Source organism: Myotis daubentonii, chromosome X (assembly GCF_963259705.1).
Source record: "Myotis daubentonii chromosome X, mMyoDau2.1, whole genome shotgun sequence".
NCBI lineage: Eukaryota > Metazoa > Chordata > Mammalia > Chiroptera > Vespertilionidae > Myotis > Myotis daubentonii.
Window position 1 is genome coordinate 128428002 of NC_081861.1, and position 16474 is coordinate 128444475.

Consider the following 16474-nt stretch of genomic DNA (forward strand, 5'->3'; position numbering starts at 1 on the left):
GTTCTGTTCTCAAAATGTATTTATTTTCTGAGTAATTGACCCATCGAAGCATCTTATCTTTTTACAGCCTTGTTTCATCCTCCGGCTTCCCAGGGTCTGTAAGAAAACTTCTCATCTATAGCTAGTAAGGTGAATGATTATTAGACAACTGTGGCTCTATTCTTATTATGTGCTCTTCCCCACTATCATATCATATGCAGTGTAAGGATATAATGCACATGCAGCTTGCAGATTGGAGAAAGTTCACAACCTTGGCACTGCTGCCATCTGGGGCTGGATGATTCTGGTGATTGTATGTTTGTGTGTGTGTGTGTGTGGGGGGGGGGGATCAGTATACTCTAGGATGTTTAGCAGTTTCCCTGACCTCTACCCACTGGATGCCAGTAGCATCCCACCAAGATTTGACAAACCAAACTATCTCTGGACATTACCAAGTGTCCCCTGGGGGCACAATCACCCCTGGTTGAGAACCAATGCACTAGAGTGGAAGGTTTTTGTAGCATGCTGTTTTTTAAAAAACATTTTTAACCTGTGAGGTACTTTATTTTTTTATTTATCTTTATTGTTGAGAGTATTACAAATGTCCCCCTTTCGCCCCCTATAGACCCCCTCCACACCCCAGCCCCACACCCCAGGCCTTCACCACACTATTATCTGTGTCCATGGGTTATGCATGTATGCATATAAGTTCTTCGGTTAATCTCACCCATCCATCCACCCACCCCCATCTTCCCTCTGAGATTCATCAGTGAATGTTGTTTTTAAAGGCAGTGGTCATTTAAGCACTGATTTGGGCTCAGCTGTAATACAAATGTGACAGTTTGGCCAATTCAAAATAATGGGTTGAATCCAAACCCGATTGCCAGGATGGGCTACCATGCTTCAATAACAACAGTATATTGTTGTTCTTTTTTAAAAATATATTTTTTATTGATTTCAGAGAAGGAGAGAGATAGAAACATTAGTGATGTGAGAGAATCATTGATCGGCTGCCTCCTGCATGCCCCCTACTGGGGATCAAGCCTGCAACCCAGGCATGTGCCCTGACCAGGAATTAAACTGTGACCTCCTGGTTCATAGGTTGGTTGACACTCAACCACTGAGTCATGCTGGCCGGACGCTCTTGCAATTTAAAAAGAATCAATTTGATCTGGAAGCTGTTTCGGCCTCAAAGTCTCAAAGTGCCCTTGAAGATGTCCTTGTTTAAGAATTATGGCTGAGCTGCAGGTGCCAGATGCAGAGCCTGTAGCTTGGGGCAGGGTGGAACAACCTTGCTGGGAGTGCGTTTCAGGGAGAAAAAAGAACCAAAGGTTGCAAGTTTCAAAGTTCTTAAATACAGTGTGTCCGCAAATTGTTTGTAATACTGGAGTGATTTATTTTCTAGCCTGTCTATTTCTCCTTTGTATTTCGTTTTAAAATCCAGGAATCTTCTCGGAACTGAGGCCAGCTGGTGGGGAAGCAGGTCTCTGAGCATCACACTTATGATTTGGTTTTGATTTTAGGGACCCTGTCAGTGGCCCCTCAACTCACTGGCTGATGTAACTGCTGCCGCCAGCTGATACCGGGAATAGAAGGGCCTGGAGTGGGAGGGTGCACTTTGGATGGTTGAGTTGCAGCAATGGTCAAAGTGCCCAGTGAGATGGCAGAGGAGGAGGAGGCAGCCTTCAAACAAAGGGGCTGTCTTCAGATGGGGCCCAAAGGCTCCTGCCAACCCTGTAACAGCAAGGGTGGAATAGAGGGACCCCAAGTGCCCATGAGCATGTCAGTGTGTGCAAATACTCTGTAAAGAGGACATAATAAGGGGCTTGGGACAAGGAGCTCTCTGACGTGCCTCGCTCATGCTCAAGGGCACAGCTCTTCCCAAAATAATGACCTTACAGGTAACGGGGCTGGGAGTGGCATAAAGATTGGCCAAAAGGGTCTTCAGTGACCTCTAGCATCCTTTATAAATCTCTCACTTTCTTTTTAAAAATATATATATTTATTTATTTCAGAGAGGAAGGGGGAGGGAGAGAGAGATAGATAATTAAGTTGAATTTTTCTAGCCATCCATTCGCTGTCTTCTTTCAGCCACCTTTGACTATGTCTACTCACCTTCTAAGTGAATTATCAGCTGGGCAGAGCAAGTCTTGAGTGGAAACTGTGACTCTTAGGAAGTTGTGGGGGGTTTCCTGGGGGAATTTTATGGGGTTCTTGGGAATACTGGAATGTGGAGCTTATGATTCCATGGCCTGGGGCTGGGGGCCCCAGTGAGTGTCTGCCACAACTTGTTTGATCTGTGTTCCCATTTTTCATCAGGGGAAGGGAGCCAACTGTGGCTGTTCCCCTGCCAAGTGTTTTCACAAGCCTCCCCCCAACCCTGGAAAGTAGGTAATAATATTCCTGCTTCACAGAAGAGGAGCCCAAAGCTCTGAGATGGAAAGAGATTTATTCAAGGTCCCTTGACTGGGGTACTGTTGGGCTAAGAGCTTTACATATATTCTTTAAGCTTCACATTATGACACAGTTTCTACTATTATACCTGTTTAACAGATGAGAAAACTGAGGCTTAGATGCTTCCCCAGTGGTCACATTGTTAGTGTGTACTGAGCCCATTTTCTTACCACGCTCCTCCGTGCACCCCAGCAAGAATAGTTCCCAGTTTCTGGACATCGAGATCCCTAGGTCAGTGCTCTTCCTTCCCTCTCAGAATTTAGTTGATGCGTCAGCTTACAAGTCAGCCAGACTGGCCTCAAATCCAAGCTTTGCTACATTCCAACTGTGACTTTGGGCAAATTTCTTAACCTCTTAGAGTCTCAATTTCCTCATTTGTAAAATGGGGATGCCTTCTACCTCCTAGGATTATTGTGAGCATTAAATAACATTTGGAGAGCATAATGCCTGGCAGGAAATAAATACTTAATAAATGGTACCTTTAGAGAAAGACAGTCTGGCCCATGAATATGTATACAGTTCCCCAGAGGGTACAGTTGAATTTTATAACTTGGCATGTTTTTATTTGGCTCTGGGGAAGTGTATCTGAGTTGCTGGTTCCTGGGATGAGTAGATAAGTGTGTGTGAATATAATTAGGCAATATACTGTTGAAATGGTGAAGAACAGCGTGATTACCACCTCCACAGTGAGTGTGAAATGTCATGTACAGATTCTTTTTTAGTAAGCCATTATCCTGCTAAAGACAGGATCTTATTTCTACTAATATACCAGAAGGAACTGTGTCTACATGTGTAGACATAAACAATGATCACTAACTTGGCAGAAGATGAAAAATCAAGGGGACACATCCCTGTTCTGGTATAATTTTTATGGAAAAAGAATGCCTGCCCTGGATTTACCCTGGCAGTGTTGCGTGCACTCTCTCAGGATTGCCCCTTAGGACAGGTAGCATGCTTGGTCTTCAGATATGTGTGTGGAAGGCCTCAGTGGTGGAAAACAAAGAGGGAAAAATAGGAACAGGTGGCTAGATTACCTCACTCGGAATAGCTCAGTTTTTGGAGCTCCCACTGTGTGTTGGATGCAGCAAAGCAGTGCCAGAGATCTCTCCTGTAAGTCAGACAGGCACTACTGTTACCTCCCTTTTATTCTATTTTATTTTATTTTATCTTTTTACTAGAGGCTGGGAACACAGATTGATGGGGTACCTCAGCCTGGCCTGTGCCCTCTCGCAATCCAAGACCCCGCCTTGGCCAGGGAAGGACTGCGAGAGGGCTCCAGGGTGTGTCTGACCTGTCTCGCCCAGTCCGGATCAGCCAGACCCCAGCAGCAAGCTAACCTACCGGTCAGGGATCTGCCCCCTGGTAGTCAGTGCACGTCATAGCAACCGGTCATTCCTCAGTTTGGTTGATTTGCATATTAGCCTTTTATCCTATAGAATATATTTTTATTGATTTCAGAGAGGAAGGGAAGGGAGAGAGAGATAGAAACACCAATGATGAGAGAAAATCATTATCGGCTACCTCCTGTACACCCCACACTGGGGATTGAGCCCACAACCTGGGCATATGCCCTGACTGGGAATCAAACTGTGACCTCCTGGTTCATAGGTCAATGCTCAACCACTGAAACACACTGGCTGGGCCACCATTACCTCCCTTTTACAGAACAGAGGACTGGGAACAGACTGGCTGTAACCCCATGCAGAGGGTTTCATGGCAGATTGGTGAGGATTATGAGGTGAAGAGGAGGAGACCATTCTTATTACTGTTTGACCTTGATGTCAGACTTTTCTGCTCTTCGTGATTGTTTGGACTTCACTCAGTTCAAAACTAAAAACAAACAAAAACCCTATAATAAAAACTGGTCATTCTCTTAGCTCTAATTGCGATTTAAGAGAATTGTTTAGGAATCATTTGAGTCGTTTAGTATATGGCTGGCATTTTTCTGGAAAATGTAATTCAGCAGTTTTAAAAGAAACCTCTAGGTATTTAGCAAGTGTATTTTACAAAAACATAATAATAGCATAGATTTGTGTATATTCATATGTAGTTCCCTATTTCTCCACTTCTTTCTTTCCAAGGACTTTTTGATGTCTGTATACACATTTTTAATGTATTTTGATACCTAGGTTACAGCAGATGAGAACTGGATTAGATCAGCGGTTCTCAAAGTGTGTCTCCCAGACCAGCAGCATCAGCATCACCTCGGAACTCATTAGAAGCGCAGATTCCCAGGCCCCACCCCAGATCTGTTTCATCAGAAGCTCTGAAGAGTGGGGACCCAGCAGTCTGTTTTAACAAGTCTTCCAGGGGATTTTCCTGATGTATGCAAAGCCCCAGAATCACTGGATTAGTGCCCCCCCAAGTTCTCAGCTAAGTTATTAAGCTATTGGGAAAAATGACATGTTACAAAACACAAATTGCAGTTGAAGCCACCTAGTTCTTCTCTTACCAGAGATAGAAAATGGAATAAATGGTCCCTGAAGGGTCTTTGAAACCCTGCGACTCCCCTAAGGCTAGTTCCTGCATAGGTATTTGTTTCTAAATATAAATATCCCAAATAACAGAACCCCATGTGATAGCCAAAGAAATAGAATTCAGTGGGCAAAACAGATTAAAAGCAATTCAGATATTTACTGGACACGTCAATTGAATTCTAACCTGCAGCTCTTTGTTCCTCTGGTTCCCAGTATCTCTCTCTCTCTCTCTCTCTCTCTCTCTCTCTCTCTCTCTCTCACACACACACACACACACACACACATACATCCCTACCTACCTCCTGAGGGTCATTTGAAACCCCTTCCAGTACTAAACTTTCAGGCATAATTCTCCCCAGAGGCAACCTGACATAGTTCCTGACTCCCTTGTCCTCCATGTCTCACTTCGTTCTCTTTCATCCCCTCACACAGTTTTTGCTCCCCTTTCTAATGTCAGTAATCAAAGCCCATTCACTTCTTGCAGTCCTGAAGCCCTTTCTACCTATATTCTCCATCTATATAACAAAAGCCCAAGAACTGAGCCACTTTATTGGATGAGCAGAATGGAGGAAGCCAAGAGGATAAAGACCATTCATTCTCTTTCTGGTGGAGGTCAGGGAGCAACCCTCTCTCTCTTGAAGCAAGTAGAACATTGAATTGGGCCCCTGAAAGCTCTTCCCCCTGAAATTCCATAATTTGGAATTTTGAAAGTACCAGTCATGCATTAAATGTACTTTTCAGGGATTTTGTGCATTGTTCACTGGTATGATTTTAACAGTATTAAAGGTTGATTTATTAATATTCTCAGAGTGCCTTTAATGCGTCTGAATTTCATTTTAGAGAAAAAATCAGGTTGCCAGGCAAGCATCTTCTTTAGCTCTTAGTGCTGTGGGTTTTCATCACAGTCCACTGCACTGAAGCAGTCATACTGAGACGTGGATGGACACCAACAGGAGCTACTGGGAACTGGGATTTAGCTCCATCCGGAAATACATTTAAATAGAAAGTTTACTGACCCTTTGGGGTTGTAATTGGTTTTGAGATATTTAAAAAATGTATTTTTATTGATTTCAGAGAGGGAGGGAAATGGAAAGGGAGATAGAAACATCAATAATGAGAGAGAATCATGGATCGGCTGCCTCCTGCAGGCCCCCCACTGGGGATTGAGCCCACAACTTGGGCATGTGCCCTGACCGGGAATTGAACAGGGACCTCCTGGTTCATAGGTCGATACTCAACCACTGGGCCATGCTAGCCGTGTTGGTTTTAAGATTTTAATTGAAAATATGAGGCAGGAATATACGATGCTTTCTGAATAAAAACAGTATATCTACATGCAAACATGAACCAAGGTTCTGGATTCTGTCCATTGATTTTCAGTTCCCACTGGCAGGACTGAAGTTCAATGAGGTCTTGGGCTCTGACTATTATTCTCTAGCATATTTTTATATATACCATTACCCCTCCCCAGAATTTCCAACTTTCTGGCCTTCATTGCTGATCCTGCCTCCCATGACCCTCTCTCCCCACCCCCAGGGAGAGCAGCAGAGTCTAGGAGAAATCACAACAGGTTAAAGGGTCAGAGATGTAATGAGTCCCTCTACTTAATATAGCATTAGATATGTCACTTGACTTTTTTGAGTCTTCATTTCTTTAATCTCTAAATATAACCTCCCTCTAAAAATAATGGCAACTAACATTTAATGAGCATTTGTTATAATGGAAAGTTCTTCACATATATAATTTCATGTAATCACAGTAACTATCACAAAACATTATCATTCATTGGCACATTTTTCATCCCCTCTCCCCCTTTTTTAACAAATAGTAGCATACTGCCCAGCTGGTGTGCTCAGTGGTTGAGCATCACCCTATGAACCAAGAGGTCGCTGGTTCGATTCCTGATCAGGGCACATGCGTGGGTTTCAGGCTTGACCTCCAATAGGGGATGTGTAGGAGGCAGCCGTTCAGTGTTTCTCTCTTATCATTGATGTTTCTCTCTTTCCCTCTCTCTTCCTTTCTCTGAAATCAATAAAAACATATTTAAACAAAAACAGTAGCAGACTAATTTATTTTTCTTTCAATTTGTCAACATTCATTTTTGCTCCCCAATTTTGTAAAATATAATAACAAAGCTCTTGAGGTTGTGTGGCAAAGACACTTTACAGGGATGTATGATTTTTACATATTCAAATGAACCACATATCTTTGCATTTTTAAAAAATGCTTTGTTGAATCACTAGCTATAAGGGAAATTCAAATGAAAACCACAATGAGATACCACCTTTCTCCTGTTAGAATAGCTATTATCAGTAAGACAAGAAATAAAAAGCGTTGGAGAGGTTGTGGAGAAAAAGGAAACCTAGGGCACTGCTGGTGGGAATGTAAATTGGTGCAGCCACCTTGGAAAGTGTTATGGAGGTTCCTAAAAAAATTAAAAATAGAACTACTGTATGATCCAGCAATCCTTCTTCTGGGTATCCAAGAATTTTGAAAAGACTTATTCTTAAAACTGCAAGCATCCGTATGTTCATTGAAGTATTATTCACAAAATCCAAAACAAGGAAACAACCCAAGTGTCCTTCGACAGAAGATTAGTTGAACATGTATACATATACAATGGAATACTACTCAGCCATAAAAAGATGAAATTTTGCCATTTGTGACATGGATGATTCTTGAGAGTATTGTGCTAAGTGAAATAAGTCAGACAGAGGACAAGAACCATGTGATTTCACTCATGGGATATAAAACAAAAAGCAACAAACGAACAACAAAATAAAAAACTCATAGATACAGACTGGTGAAGGGAGTGAAATATATGGTGACAGAAGAACACTAGATTTCGGGTGGCAAGCATGCAATAGAGTGTATAGACATTAAATTATAAAGTTGTACATCTGAAGTATATATAATGTTATTAACCAGTGTTATCCCAATCAATTTAATTTTTAAAAAATGTTTTGTTGGAACCAGATCTATTATCTGGATATTTGAGAGGAAAAAGTAAAACCAGTAACTTGGGGGACTTGGAAGAAGGCCACAGATGGGATTAACTCTATCAGAAGCTCTGGGTGTACCACCCAGTAGCCTGGGGTTACAAGCCCTCCAGACACTTCTGGTGTGCAGTTCTCTGTCCTACTGCTGCACCTTACAGTCACATGGGAGCTTTGAAAGCACCAAGGCCCTGGCCATACCTGTGTCAACCAGGTCAGCTTCTGAAAGGGAGACACAGGCACTTGTAAGTTTTAAAGCTCCCAGGAGATTCCATTGTGTGGCCACAGTTGAGAGCCAGTTGTCTCCCTGTGCTTAGCCAGATCATCACAGCTAGCATTGGACTTCCCACTTGATGAGGTCTTCATTCCTGGTCCCCTTTCTTTTTTGGAGGACATTACAATTGCATGGATGTGAGTATGATTGAGAAGGGTACTTTAAAATTCATTTAATGCAATTAATTTTTAAAAGTCAAACACAGCTGGCTTCCCCTAAAAACTTTGTGTTTCGATAATGGTTATTACCAGTACCATGAATAATTGAATAATAGCATCTCATTAATATTCTAGTGGGAGAGTGCCTCAGGCTAATAAAATTCATTTTAAAATTAGTTTTTAAAAATGTATTCCTGCGGCCCAGACACAATGAACGGGAAGTTATTTCAAACAAGAGCAAATCAGTGAAGTATGGAATTTCATGCTGTTCTGTTAACATAAAATAGTTGTTTAGCAGCTCAGTATCCCAGTTTCATTCTCATTTCCTGTAGGGATGAATTGCCCAGGAAAAGGCCTCCATTTCAGGGCTGCACATCACCTGAATATGGTTGTCCTGGAAAGCAAGATGGCATCAAGAATGGGGCAGGAGCCCTAGCTGGTTTGGCTCAGTGGAGAGAATGTCAGAGTGCGGACTGAAGGGTCCCGGGTTCTATTCTGGTCAAGGACACATTCCCAGGTTTTGGGCTTGGTCCCCAGTAGGGGGTGTGCTGGAGGCAGCTGATCAGTGATTCTCTCTCATCATTGATGTTTCTCTAGCTCTTCCCTCTTCCTTCCTCTCTGAAATCAATAAATAGCCTATCTAATAATAGGTAAACATGGTAATTGACCGTACCTTCGCTATGCCTCACATTGGCTAATCAGCATGATATGCAAATTAACTGCCAACAAAGATGACAGCTAATTTGCATACTGCAGGCAGGGCAGGACAGTGCAGCCGCCAGCACCAGAGCTGCCATCCATGACCTCTTGTGTGACCCCAGTAGCCGCCCAGAAACCGGTAATCGGGGGGAGATGGGGGTCCCCTGCCCAGGCCTGACACCTCTGGTGGAGGCATCAAGCCTGGGCAAGGGGCCGATCTGGCAATGGGAGGGTGATGGGGGTCATGCCTCTGGCCGAGGCGTCAGGCCTGGGTGAGGGCGGAGCTGGTGATTGGAGGAAGATGGGGGTCCCTTGCCCAGGCCTGAAGCCTGGGCCAGAGGCATCAGGTCTGGGCTGGGGGTCCAAGCCGGCAATTGGTGTGAACTACAGAGGAAACACCTTTTCTGACCGCTCATTGGTTAAGCTCCCTGTATGCCACTGGTAATCTTCTTAGTAACTTGGGTAATAAGAATCCAAAAAGGTGATCTAGGGTTTTTCACCACACTCCTGACGAAAAATACGAAGATCTGCTGCTGGAGGGTTAAGAAATGTCATATCCTGTCCTAGCTGGTTTTGCTCAGTGGATAATGCCTTGGCCTGCCCACTTCTGGGTCTGGGTTCAATTCTGACCAAGGGCATGTACCTAGGTTGCAGGCTCCTCCCTGGCCGGGGCCCAGGTCAGGGCTCATGCAGGAGGCAACCAATCAAAGTGTTCCTCTCACTTTGATGTTTCTCTCTGTCTTTCCCTTTCTCTTCCACATTCTCTAAAAATCAATGGAAACATATCCTCAGGTGAGGATAAAAAAATAATAAAGAAATGCCATATCCTATGAAAGACACATCTTGAAAATGCCTAAAGAAAGTTGTCATTTTTTCATGGTGACGGGACTGGAGTCCGTGTTGATGAAAACACCTTGGTGGCTGCAGTGGCTGGCAGTGGCTGCAGCAGCGGGGTGATGGGGCTGGTGCCTTCCCCTGATCAGCCTGGTCACCTCCCACAAAGGGAGGCCAGACTGTGGCTTAGGCCCGCTCCCCAAGGGGAGCAGGGAGCAGGCCTAAGCTGTCACTAGGACATCCCCTGAGGGCTCCCAGTATGTGAGATGGGGCAGGCTGGTCTGAGGGACACCCCCCCCCCCGCCCCATGCATGAATTTCATGCACCGGGCCCCTAGTATGTATATATATATATATATATATATATATATATATATATATATATATATATATATTTTAATGAACACACACACGCACACTGCAATATCTTTTGCTCTGAGGGGCTCTGGATATTCTCCAAACTATTTAGGAAATCTAATGTCCTTTTACCAACTGAGCCACTGCTTACGCTTACTAGTATGTTCCCAGAGCTGTGATTGCTTTTATAGGATGTCAACCAACTTTCTAGAGAAGTGCTTTGCTGGAGGCTGTCACTGCCAATTTTAAAGATACCCAGTCCAAATATATCAGCCACTAGAGAAAGGGACTCAATAGATGAACTATGAGATAGAAGGGAGAGCTGTTTGGCATTCTGCATGCCAGTGAGTGTCTTCTCCATATCACCACTTTTATATGAATTGTGATCCATTTCATGGGATGCACTTGCCAAAATCCTTTCATGGTGAGGTACATTCAATTGTAACTCTGTAGCTTGATGTTTAGATTTGCAGGACTTTTTATCAAAATAAAAGCCATGGAGCAGGGGATCCTCTACATATGCCTTTTCAAAAAAAAAAAGTGTGTGTGTGTGTGTGTGTGTGTGTGTGTGTGTGTGTGTGTGTGTCTTGACCCTGGCAAGGGAGCCCAGTTGGTTAGTGTTGTCCCAATACACCAAACATGTCAAACTTGTGGCCCACAGGCCACATGTGGCCCACAATGAATATTTTTGCGACTCAGCCAATATAACGGTATGTAAGAAACGTTTTAATAAAAATTTCATAACTTATTTTTTACAATATCCTGTTATACATAACTAGAGGCCAGGTGCACAGAAATTTGTGCACTGGCGGGGGGTATCCCTCAGCCCCACTTGTGCCCTCTCACAGTCTGGGACCCCTTGGGAGATAACGACCTGCTGGCTTAGGCCTGCTCCCGGGTGGCAGAGGGCAGGCCCAATCCCTAGGTGCCTGCCCCGCAGCCCCTGGTCGGGCTCAGAGCAGGGCCAATTGGGGAGTTGGGGCGCCGCCCCCTGTCATGCACAGAGCAGGGCGGATCGGGAGGTTGCGATGCCACCCCCAGTCATGCTCAGGGTAGGGCCGATTGAGGGGTTGGAGCGCCACCCCCTGTCACACTCAAGGCAGGGCCAATGGGGAGGTTGTGGCACCACCCCCTGCCTCGCACAGAGCAGGGCAGTTCGGGAGGTTGCAGCGCTGCCCCCTGTCACGCTCAGGGCAGGGCTGATGGGGGGGTGGGGGGTGGGGCATGGCCTCCTGTCACTCACAGAGCAGGACCAATAGGAGGGTTGGGGCGCTGCCCCCTGTCATGCACAGAGCCAGCCAATCAGGGGGTTGGGGCGCTGCCCCCTGTCAGGCACAGAGAAGGGCCGATCCGGGAGTTGGGGTGCTGCCCCCTGACACACTCAGGGCAGGGCCGATTAGGGGTTGGGGAGCTCCCCCCTGTCAGGCACAGAGCAGGGCCGATCAGGGGGTTGGGGTACTGCCCCCTGTCACCCACAGAGCAGGGCCTATCTGGGGGTTGGGGAGCTCCCCCCGTCACGCACAGAGCAGGGCCGATCAGGGGGTTGGGGTGCAGCCCCCTGTCAGGCACAGAGCAGGGCCTATCTGGGGGTTGGGGAGCTCCTCCCTGTCACGCACAGAGTAGGGCCGATCGGGGAGTTGGGGTGCTGCCCCCTGACACACTCAGGGCAGGGCCGATCAGGGGATTGGGGAGCTCCACCCTGTCACGCACAGAGCAGGGCGGATCAGGGGGTTGGGGCGCTGCCCCCTGTCACCCACAGAGCAGAGCCTATCTGGGGGTTGCGGCACCGCCCCCTGTCATGCTGCTCCAGGGACCAGGAGGCCTCATGGCTCCGCTGATCCCGGTGCTGGGAGGCCTCGCGGCTCCGCTTGACGCCGGTGCTGGGAGGCCTCGCGGCTCCGCTGATCCCGGGGCAGTGAGGCGTCGCTGCTCGATGGCTTCGGGGCTGTTTGGCTTCACTCCACCGCTTGGAGCTTGCATATGCAAATTAACCACCATCTTTGTTGGTGGTTAATTTGCATATTGCCATGATTAGCCAATGGGAAGCGTAGTGGAGGTACGGTTAATTACCCTTTTTGTCTTTTATTAGATAGGATTAATAATGAACTAACATTCGCTAATGACTGATCACTATACTCGTGTTGCATCCATTTCCCTTAAAAGCGCGCCTTTACGCGCCTTATGCGCCTTACACGCCTTACACAGGCGCACCACTTCTCTCCACTAATAGCAGCAGCGAATATTTTAGCAGCCAATGGCCACATCATTAATCTTGGACTAAGGAAATATTTTGCTTTCAAAGAACAAGAAAAATAGGTTTTTTTGCATTACGCTTATTAATTTGTGCAGTTATTCAGTGTCTGGTAAATTAATGTTCAAGAAAAAAATATTAATTTTATAAAATGTTCTACTATTTTATGTTAACGATTACTCATTTGTTTCAGCCCTTTGGATTCAGCATGTCTCTATAGAAATAAACCTACGTTTCTATGAAAATTGAAGCTTTTGTTTTTTTTGTGACCCACATACACTTAAACTTGTTTATTTGGCCCGTGTTAGCCTTTGAGTTTGACATGCTTGCAGTACACTAAGGTTGTGGGTTTGATCCCTGGTTGGGCACACAAGAAGCAACCAATGAATGTATAAATAAATGGAGCAACAAGTTGATGTCTGTCTGTTTGTCTCCCTCTCTCCCTTCTCTCTCTAAAACCAATAAATACAAATTTTAAAAAAAGAAAGTATGTAGGTCCTGTAGTCAGGTTCTTGTATTGGAACCTGGCTTCTCCACTTCTGAAGGTGTAACCTCAGACAAGTTAATTAACCTCTCTGTGCCTCCCTTTCTGCACCTATAAGATCGTGATAGCAATCCAAGTGCACTGGTCCATAGTAACTACTCTGTTGTCACCTCCTATTATGACAGTAATCCAAGCAGTGCCCTGGTGACAGTAATCCAAGAAGTGCACTGGTCCATAGTAACTGCTCTGTTGTCACCTCCTGTTATGACAGTAATCCAAGCAGTGCCCTGGTGACAGTAATCCAAGCAGTGCACTGGTCCATAGTAACTGCTCTGTTGTCACCTCCTGTTATGACAGTAATCCAAGCAGTGCCCTGGTGATAGTAATCCAAGCAGTGCACTGGTCCATAGTAACTGCTCTGTTGTCACCTCCTGTTGTGACAGTAATCCAAGCAGTGCCCTGGTGACAGTAATCCAAGCAGTACACTGGTCCATAGTAACTGCTCTGTTGTCACCTCCTATTATAACAGTAATCCAAGCAGTGCCCTGGTCCATAGTAACTGCTCTGTTGTCACCTCCTGTTATGACAGTAATCCAAGCAGTGCCCTGGTGACAGTAATCCAAGCAGTACACTGGTCCATAGTAACTGCTCTGTTGTCACCTCCTATTATAACAGTAATCCAAGCAGTGCCCTGGTCCATAGTAACTGCTCTGTTGTCACCTCCTGTTATGACAGTAATCCAAGCAGTGCCCTGGTCCATAGTAACTGCTCTGTTGTCACCTCCTATTATGACAGTAATCCAAGCAGTGCCCTGGTGACAGTAATCCAAGCAGTGCCCTGGTCCATAGTAACTGCTCTGTCACCTCCTATTATGACAGTAATCCAAGCAGTGCCCTGGTCCATAGTAACTGCTCTGTTGTCACCTCCTATTATGATGAAACAGAGCAGCAGCATCATAGTAAAGACTTGCTGTCAGGGATTTGAAAGTGAGCCTCAAATGTCCACCAGGAAGCAGCCTGAAATCATGTATGTCCACGGAAAACCCAGCTTTCTGTTCGAAAAGCCTCGAGGTAAGGTGGCCAGTTTCAAATGTGCTTGGCCCTTTTCTCTCCATTTCTTTCTTTCTTCTTTTTAAAGAACATTTTCAGTAGTTCTTGTGCTCTACCTTAGATATGGGGCAGGCCCATTAACGCCTGGAGGGTGGCGTGGGCACCACAGAGAGGTGCATGTCCCCCTTGGGAGGGCACAAGCATCTGTCCAGGGCTCTTTGACTTCTCTTTGTGGTTTTTCACGTAGAACATATTCATACTAGTCAAACTCTTGCTGTAGAGACGAGAGCCTGAACATATTTAGAGAAAAGAGAAATGTGGTTTTATCTCACTGCTCCCCTTCCACCGACTACATGCCTACCTTTGACTGTGTGTGTATCTTGGGGCAACTGAAGGGGACAAGACAGTGGCCTGAGCTGGGTGACCCAGAGATGCAGAAGCCACCTTGGTTCAGTAACCTCTCTGTCCCCATGGAAAACGGATTAGAGGAGAACACAACAACCAAACAGAATGAAATTAGGCTTCCTCTGTCTGGGGGGCACAGAGTATCTCAGGGTCTGGGGACTTGTGGGGTCTTGAAGGTAGGGGGGAGGGGGAGAAGGGGCGGTTTTAGTTGGAAGGTGTGTGGGAGAAAGGGGCAGTGCTGAGGTCAAGCTGGGAAGAGTGTTTGGGCTTTGATTGTGGGGCCCAGCAGTGAAGAGCTGAGAAGTTGGGCCTTGAAATTATTTTATTTGGGAGGGGGCTTGAAATTATGCCATCCATGTTGTTGGTAGCATCGATTAAGTTGATTGAAACCAAACATGGAGAGTGACACTAGTTCAGGGTTGATTTTTTTAGTGCTTCTCTCTTAATAAGCACTGATTTGCCCTGTCTGTGATCCAGGCAGCAATAGCAGATGCTGGAGGGAAATCGTGACAATCTAGTGTTTGTCTCATCTATCCCTGTCCTTATATTCCTACTTTGTAGCCCAGACCCCTCAGTCCTTCCTGGACAGTACAGGAACCTTCCAGAAAGGGGTGGGGCACAGGTTTCCATGGCAACTGGCACAATGAAGCCAGCTTGTGATGTCACAATAGAGGAGGTTTCAGGAACTAGGAAGCTGATGGTTGGGCTAACACTGAAGCCTATTGCTTCTAAATGTTATACTGGAACATTAGATAAATAATATTCATGAATTACCAATGGTGACCTAGTGCTGTAAATTATTTCCCATACTATAAGAACGGTTCAATTCCCAGTCAGGGCACATGCCTGAGTTTCGGGCTCCATCCCCAGTAAGAGGTGTGTAGGAGGGAGCCGATCAATGACTCTCTCATCATTGATGTTTCTCTCTCTCTCTCCTTCTCACTTCCTCTCTGAAATCAATAAAAATATATTTTAAAAATAAATACAAATACAAATAAAATACTGAGATTGACATCAGAGCAAATTTCTCAGAACCAAAATCAAACTTGAGCATGTGGCCCTGGCCAGTGTGCTCAGTGGTTAGAGAGTAGGCCCAAGCACCAAAGGATCTCAGGTTTGATTCCTGGTTAAGGGCACATACCTAGGTTGCAGGTTCAATGCCAAGCCCTGGTCAGGGTGGGTATGGGAGACAACCAGTTGATGTGTCTCCCCCCCCCCCCACTCTCTCCCTCCACTCTCTCTAAAAATCATGTTTTCTTTCTTGCAGGCATGGAGGGGTTCTTAAGATGTGATGAGAGACAAAGACTAGCCAAGGAACGACGCGAAGAAAGAGAAAGGTTCATAGGTAAGTTGTGCACTTTGGCAGTTTAGGACCAAGGAAGTGGAGATATGGCTGTATCTTTCCTCAAGAGCCTTAAAATTCTTCGACTGAATTGGAAGAAAGGTAGGACAGTTGTTAGATGAACATGGAGAATTGGGGGCAAACCCATGCTGCGATTGGTGCGTTCACAATTATGTTATTCTCCAAATAGTTCCTTTACTCGCCTAGCACACATTGAGCGTACGCTGTGTTCCAGGCCCTGTGTTCGGGGCTGTGGGTAGCATGAGGAATGAGGACCTGAGAAGCACTTGCCACCCTCGCCTCTCGGGTATCCACTGTATGCCCTCACTCAGGTTCTCTCTCTCTGGGGCTTCAAGAAAGGCCAATCGAGACATTATCTGTGTTAAGATGGGGAACCCAGTTGAGAAAGGCTGCCTTACCTCTTGCAGGTTGAAGATGGGTAAGTAGGGCATGTCCCCACGGGGTGCTCTGAGGTAGATAGAAAGTGATCCCCTACCCCCCGAATTGAGACAAATGAGGAGCTTTTAAGTTCTCTCTTGACTGCCTTCTACTGGTTGGCTCAGGCATTGTTCCCTCCAGGGAACCCTTCCCTGACTGGGCCAGGTAGGGTTAAGGCCCCTTTATTAATTGTGTTGTGAAGGACAAGCTCATTCATGTGTTTACCCCCTTGCCTAGCTCAGTGAGTGGTGTACACACAGTTAACGTGTTTTGAATTT

General features: G+C 45.6%; 1 protein-coding gene across 3 annotated transcripts in view; it reads left to right on the top strand.

The window, feature by feature from the left end:
• The window catches only part of MAP7D2 (MAP7 domain containing 2), a 110771-nt gene that overhangs the window by 32542 nt on the left and 61755 nt on the right, over positions 1 to 16474 (top strand). For all 3 annotated transcript variants that reach the window (XM_059680481.1, XM_059680480.1, XM_059680482.1), the window contains exon 2: positions 15684 to 15761. In XM_059680481.1, the coding sequence (XP_059536464.1) occupies positions 15684 to 15761 (78 nt within the window). The remainder of the gene's footprint in view (positions 1 to 15683; positions 15762 to 16474) is intronic.